The 7,386-nt window shown below is 46.7% G+C and overlaps 1 protein-coding gene across 1 annotated transcript in view; it reads left to right on the top strand.

Moving 5' to 3' along the window:
• The window catches only part of LRGUK (leucine rich repeats and guanylate kinase domain containing), a 137,554-nt gene extending 130,598 nt beyond the window's left edge, over positions 1-6,956 (top strand). The window contains exons 19-20 of the mRNA XM_042782543.1: positions 5,208-5,353; positions 6,817-6,956. Of these exons, the coding sequence (XP_042638477.1) occupies positions 5,208-5,353; positions 6,817-6,956 (286 nt within the window). The remainder of the gene's footprint in view (positions 1-5,207; positions 5,354-6,816) is intronic.
• The last annotated feature ends 430 nt before the right edge of the window (positions 6,957-7,386 follow it).

The following is a 7,386-nucleotide window of genomic DNA, read 5'->3' as shown; positions in this document are numbered from 1 at the left end:
CTGTTGTACGTAGGGTTGCTATGAGTCAGAACCAACTCGATGGCACCTAACAACAACAACCATGATGAAACTGTGGATCTCTGAGGCTTTGTTTCAGCTCTGAATTTGTAGTTGAGTAAGGTAGGCTGATGGGAATACAGTGAGAGAAAGAGAAAGAATGCCTAATAGGCTGCAGTGGGCTTATCGATCACCCGTTCCCATGGAAAAAGGGACACAGCTATCGCTCAAGTCTGACCCTGCACATGTGATAGTAAACGTGTCTCTCAACTCCACCACTTTTTAATTTTCAACTGTCTAAGCATTCACATTTAGTACGTTCTTTAATACAGAGGAAAAGTAATTTTTGAAAGGGAGAATGATCCATTTTAAGTGTTTTAAATGATGACATGTTATTTCCCAAAAGTAAGGTAGAGAATATAAGCATTAAAAATTCAGTGAAAGTTTTCTAACCATTTTTTTTCTGCAAAATAATATATTTATTAGATCACTTTAGAGCTTTAGCCATCATATCTATAGATCATTATGATTTTCCCTATAATAGGGGAGAACATGTTTTATGCTTTTATCATTAGAATAAACGCTCTAGCCTATAAAGTGTAAACAGCTGCATTTATGGGGAAAGACTTAGTCTAGGTATAAATCTAGCGAGAAGATTACAAGCATGGGTTGGTAATGGCACTTTTCCACTGCAGGAGGTTGAAGAAGAGTAGTTCAGTCCTGGAAATTCCAGATGTTGTCAGTATTGGCATCAATTTAAACTCTCTTGGAAGTGCTTCTCAGACATATTCAATTACCCTAGGAGGGAGCAAGAGGTTGAGAAACAGGTCTTCCAGGAACATGGATGTTCTACCTGAAAAGGCCTGAAGTTCATGAGGGGGTTCCAAAATCTTTTGTCTGGCAAAAGAGGACCAACCCAGGAACTCAGCCCACACACACACACACAAACACACACAATGTCATCAAGTCGATACAACTCATAGTGACTGTTCTTTGGGTTTCTGAGGTGGGATCTCTATGGAAGTAGATTACTCAATCTCCCATCTGAGGAGTAGCTGGTGGGTTTGAACCTCCAGCCATCTGGTTAGCAGTCAAATGCCTTAGGCACTATGCCAGCCCAAGTTGGTGAAATGAACCCTCTCCTTCAAGGAAGCAATTTCTACCAGTTGATAACAAGTAGCCAAAACTTACAAGCAGAGTGTCTGGGTTGGGCAATACCCCATCCTGGACTACCTCTGTCTGAGAGTCTACCCCAGCAGGAGTTGATGGGAAGCAGCATGCCTGCTCAGCAGTATGGGACCTATCTAGTAGGTCTCATTCCGGGCAGAAAAGACCATGTACTGGAGAGCTGGTTCTGGACAGAATAAACTGTCTGCTGCCAAGCTTGTTCCAGATAGAATAGACCATCTGCTGGAGAGCTGTTCTAGAAAGAATAGATCACTTGCTGAGGACTTGGTTCTGAACAGAACAGACCATCTGCTGCTGTGCCGGTTCTTGTAGAAGAGACCGTCTGCTGGAGAGGCGATTCTACATTCCAGTCACAAAGTAGCATCCAAGTGCTGCAGCCTCTGTCTCTTCTCAGGAGCATTGCATATCACTTAAGCCGTGACGTCCTCTCTGCAGGTTCTGTCATGGTAAACTCCAGAGTCCAAAGTCCCACTGTGCACATCCTACCCATCTTATCTTTCCATTGATTGAATTACTCCCACCCTTGAGCCTTCTCTGTAAAAGTACCTTCTACTTTTTGTCTTTGATCAGTTACTCTCCCCAGCAAGCTTCTTCCTACCATTCCTGAAGTCCACCTTGCCTAGGAGGCATTCCTAAAACTGTTAAGTTGGAGAAAGGACATCTGGCCTCCAGGACGGACCTTCAGCTATGATGCTCCCTCTGTATAGAACATTCATCCTCTGCTGCAGTCCCGCCTCCCACCCCTGCTTCCCCTAAACCCAGCTAATTCACCCATCATGTCCCAATTACAATGTCACATCCTCAGGGAGACCTGCCTGGCATCCCTAGGGCAACCTCTCCTAGTCCCTGTGTTTCCCTTCATGCCACTTACCTAATTATAACGAAGTATTTGTATGAGTGAAGAAGCCAGCAGGCCTGGCAGCTGCATCAGGGGAGGTTCTAGAGTTCTCTTTTGAGAGATTCTCTGCTCAGAGCTGACATTACAAATGGTTTGAGGAATGAGTGACAGAAAAGAGTGGCAAGAGAAAACCAGCAGTGGGGTCCCAAGGCAAGAAGAGAGGTGGGTGGGTCAGGGGGAGGAGAGGAGCATGTCTAGGTTCCCATCAGCCGGAATCTGAGCTATCCTTATTTGCTGACTGAGTCAGGGATTACTCAGGACGGGATGTCACTTCTACTGAGGCAACTTCACAGAAAATCTCTCCCATCCTCTGGTTTATGCCTGAAAATCAGTCACTAGGGTTGCATTCCTTTATCTAAAGATGTTGGCCCTGGTTAAAATGAAGCATTCCTCCAAACAGGCATGGATTAAATAGCAGCCAATTTCATGGGGTCAATTTCAGATTGACGGGACTTCTGGGGATGAGGCACAAGAGTACAGGTGAAAGGTCCAGAATTGTGAGACCCCAGGACCCACAAGCAGCCCCAGTAACCTCACCAGGCTCTTCAGGTTGAGCTGTCCTGGGAGGAAGCCAGGAAATGAGACTCTCAGAGGAGAGGAACCTTGCAGTAGGAAGTGCATTGGCCTAGAAACAAGGATGTCAGCCCCACATCATGCCTTTACCTTGTCCTAAAACTGTTCACCAGTTACTGTCTGGTCAGTTCTGACTCCTGTTCACCTTGTGTGTGTCCACGTAGAACAAACTCAGATGGTTTTCAGTGGCTGATTTTTTGGAAGTAGATCACCAGGTCTCTCTTCCAAGGATGGACTCCAACCTCCAACCATTTTGCTAGCAACCAAGTTCATTAACTGTTTGCACCACCCGGGGACTTCTTGTCCTGAAAGGAGGAAAAATATCACAGTCCCTCCAAACCAGACATGCCCAATGTATGGTCCAGGTCAGGCCCCAACATGCTTTTGTAGGAGCTCTGGTGGCGTAGTGCTTAAGGCACTTGACTGCTAACCAGCAGGCTGGCGGTTCAAACCCACCAGCCACTCCTCAGAAGGAAGGTTAGGCAATCTACTTCTGTAGAGATACTGCCTAGGAAACCCATGGAGGGGTCACTATGAGTCAGATCCGACTGGATGGCAGTGAGTTTGGTTTTGGTACCCTTGAAACTGCAGGAATTGGCTTTGATTTCAAGGTCTTAGGGTTTAGGACCATCTTGTATTATACTCCAGCACCTAGTATGATGTTCTGTTTTGTTTAATGGGTAAGGCATTCATGCTGACATGTACAGTACTTTGTGTGCTTTTAAGATGTATTGGCTGCTACGTGGAGTCCTAGATGGTGCAAATGGTTAATGTGCTTGGCTGCTAATGAAAATGTACCGGTTCGAGTCCACCCAGGAGCACTTCGAAAGAAAGGCCTGGCAATCTGCCTCTGAAACATCAGCCACTGAAAACCCTCTGAGCACAGTTTTACTCTGACACACATGGGGTCGCTGGGAATCGGAATCAGCTTGATGGCAACTGAGTTTTAGCTGCAAGGCTGCCATCTAGATACCATTCATGTTTCGGCTCAGCAGAGGCACTTCCTAAAACTCTCTAACTTTGATAAAGGGCATCCAATAAAGGACAGGAACAGGTCATCTGGCCATTGATATTTTTGCATCTTGATCAATGCCCATGGAAGTAGCAGTCAAGAAATCAAATGATGTATTGCACAGGGTAAATCTGCTGCAAAAGATCTCTTTAAAGTATTTAAGAGCAGAGATGTCACTTTGAAGACTAAGGCACACCATGGTATTTTTAATAGCCTCACATGCACATGAGGGCTGGACAGTGAATAAGGAAGACTGCAGAAGAATTGATGCATATGAATTGTGGTGTTGGCAAAGAATATTGAATGTACCATGGACTGCTAGAAGAACGAAGAAATCTGTCTTGGAAGAAGTACAGCTGGAATGGTCCTTGAAAGGAAGAATGGCCAGACTTTGTCTCTCATACTTGGGTCCTGTTGTCAGAAGGGACCAGTCCCTGGAGAAGGATATTTTGGTAAAGTGGAGGGTCAGAGACAAAGGGGAAGAACTCTAATGAGATGGACTGACACCATGGCTGTGACGATGGTGTTCTGGTTCCCTCGTGCCACTCTGACAGGAATATACCACAAATGGGATGGCTTCAACAAACAGGAGTTTATTCATACTATTTTTGCAGGCTAGAAGTCCAAGTTCCAAGTGCCAGGCCCTAGGGGCTATGTGAAAGCCCCTCTACCTTGGGCTTCATCTCTGCCTCTTGCTCCTGGCCCACTGAAGCTAGAAGCATCTCTTCACTCAGGCAGCTACTGGCTGCTGAGGCTAACAAACCCAAGACCGGCAAATAAAATGGCACAGTCCCGATGTTACCAAACCACATGGCAGGCCATTGATGCAAGTACATTGGAAGTCCCAAGATCAGCAGAGCATGGCAGGCTGCTGAACAACGATTGAGCTACATGCAGGGCTCAAGTGTTCCATAAGCTAGAGACTGTTCCCAAAGGCTTCGCCTTATATACAGGAAGCAGACCACATCCCAAAGGCAGCTACTCAGCTGCTCACAGTAGATTCCACCATGGAGCTGATTACCAGTCTCATCATGGGGAATACTACATCCAGCTGCCCAGCCACTCCACCAGGCCCAGCCAAGTTGACACACAAACTTAACCACCACCGATGGGCTCAAGCATGGCAATGATTATGAGGATGGAACAGGACTGTGCAGTGGTTCGTTCTGTTTTCCATAAGGTTGCTATGAGTCAGAGCTGACTCAATGGCACCTAACAACAACAACAACAACAACAACACACACACACACACACACACACATATATATATATTCACATATATACACATATTTATGTATTCACATGCACATATATATACACATGCATATATGTTCATACCGGTGGCACTTGACTGCTAACCAGAAGGCTGGAGGTTCAAACCCACCAGCCACTCCTCAGAAGGAAGGTTGGGCAATCTACTTCCGTAGTGATACCGCCTCGGAAACCCGAGGAGGGGTCGCTGTGAGTCGGGTCCTACTGGACGGCAGTGCATTTGGTTGGGTTTTATGTGCATACAGATCATTGTTTCTCATTTTCCAGCAGCAAAGATACCTGTGATGCTGACAAGTATTCTGGATTCAGCGAGTCTCAGTCGCGGTCAAAGGAACGGCTGTACTCAGAGGGCAGCATTTCTTCACGCCCAGGATTAGGAATGATTGGCAGCGAGGGCGCCCAGGCCCTGAAAGGTTTGCATCCTTTTCCACACAGCTCTCCTCACATTTTTCCCCATTGTTTTTCTGTCACTGACTCTTTTATCAATCCAGTGGATGTTTCTGTCAAGCTCACCCTCTGGGTAGGGTCGGTATTTCTCCTCCGTTGTTATAGATGAAAAGCCAAGGTTCAGAGAGGCCCAGGGTGGGGTGGTGCCCCATTAGAGCAAGGGCGCTAGTTAGAGCAGGAGCAGAGCAAAGCTGCCGCTCTGCCCACCCGGCCACACTGGCCACCCAGCCACACTGCCCACAGGGGGACAGGGGTGACGCACCCTGTATTTTCTAAACAGACAGACCATCTGTTTAAGAAAGGAGAGTCTGCTAAGGTTTAAAGTTAGGCTTGCTAGTTTGCAGATCAGTATTCCTACCTTCAGCAATATCAGTACTGCCTGGGTCCAGGCTGTCCTCCCGGTCAATGAATGCTCAAAGGGCCAGCGCTCTCCTCCACCTCTGCATGTTACCTCAGTGCCCTGGGACATAACTTATCTGGGTCTGGAAACTTGAACTGACTGAGAAAGGGGACTCCCTCTTCTACCGCCTTCTTTCTTCCCCAGGACCTTTATTCACTTACGATGTTTGCTCTCCCCCTTCTAGTTCAAAACCATCTCCATGGTGGAAGAAAAGCAAGCAAGGAGAAGAGTTTTTTTTTTTTTTTTTGTCTGTTCTCTGTTAACGTCACATCATTTTCTCACCCAGTAGATCTTTTTCGCTCTGGAATTAAAAGGCCATTTCCCTTTACCATGTTGAGATGCTTTGACTTGCCTGGTTCATTCAGTCTTTTTTGATTGTGTGGTGTAAGGTCCCTCCTTTTTCCCCACTTGCTGTAGACTCTGCTGTCCACTTTGTCAACCCTGCTACACTGCTTTCTCCTCACTAACAATGCAGCTTTCTTGATGGCTGTCACGCCTCCACCCTCATCCCTATCTTCCAAATTCCCCCTGCTTTCTACAGTCCCAGAAGCCCCCCAGCTCCTGCTGTTGTCAGCCTTGGTGAACAGACCACTTGTACAAATAAACCTACAGGCATTAGATGAAGTTCCTCCAGGAAGAGCTTCAGGCTGTGTATGTGTGTGTGTGTGTGTGCGCGCATGCACACACGGATGTATCTGCCTGGGCCTGTATGTGTACAACTGCGAAAGAGTATGGTGGGCCACATTGTTACAGAAGGTACAAACTGGCTGGGAGAGTAGCTGGCTCCAGCCACCTTCTGGTCTTTGGGCCAAACAACCCAAGTCTAAACAACCCAAGTCTTGCCCACCCACGCAGATGGCATATTCCGAACCTCATCCCTGTTGTTCTACTTTGGGGGGTCATTGGTTCCTGCTACTTGGTTAGCAATGAATTCTAAAAAGTTTCTGGTGCTTACATCATGTAGTGCTTATTCCCTGCAATTGGTGAAAGCAACGAGTTAACTGTATCTTTTTCCTTACGGTCTTGCAGGACTATCCAAAGCTTCGATCTCACATGAGAGAGGCACTCTCCAGGGCCGGAAGTCCGTGGTCCCTGTCATCTCAGTCATCTGTCGCCCAGGTTTCAACGTCAAACCCACCCTTCCTCCAATCCCTCAGGGCCGTAAGTAGCCCAGCGCTGACATCTGATCCTAACATGGAAACCTGCTCTGCTCATGTCCAGTCCCGTTGTCTGACCTTCCAGATCCCAGCTTTTTTCTCATTCAACCAAATCCCCACAAAAGAATGTTCCACTTCCCTTCCTTCACTCGATCAGTTTCTTTTGTGATTCTCTCGAGTGTCTTTCTTTTTCTTTCTTAATATGAGTTACTCTTACCCTTTAAAAACATCAATCCAGTTTTTCCCATAGCTGCAAACGACTCCTCCAGCTGCTCGTCCATGCTGAAGCACCAAATGCCAACATCTCCCAAGTCCCCTGCATTTCCACATGCAGAGTGATTTGGGGATGTATCCCACAGTGACTGTGTCCTTAAAATTCACTGTGTCCCTTATGACATTGGTGTGTACTCTCGGGGACTGAATTCCTTATTTCTTCTGATGA

Source organism: Orycteropus afer, unplaced genomic scaffold (assembly GCF_000298275.1).
Source record: "Orycteropus afer afer isolate SDZICR_OR568_19922 unplaced genomic scaffold, OryAfe1.0 scaffold00365, whole genome shotgun sequence".
Classification (NCBI taxonomy): domain Eukaryota; kingdom Metazoa; phylum Chordata; class Mammalia; order Tubulidentata; family Orycteropodidae; genus Orycteropus; species Orycteropus afer.
Note: the sequence above shows the minus strand (reverse complement) of the source record. Positions and strands in the feature narration are given on the sequence as shown.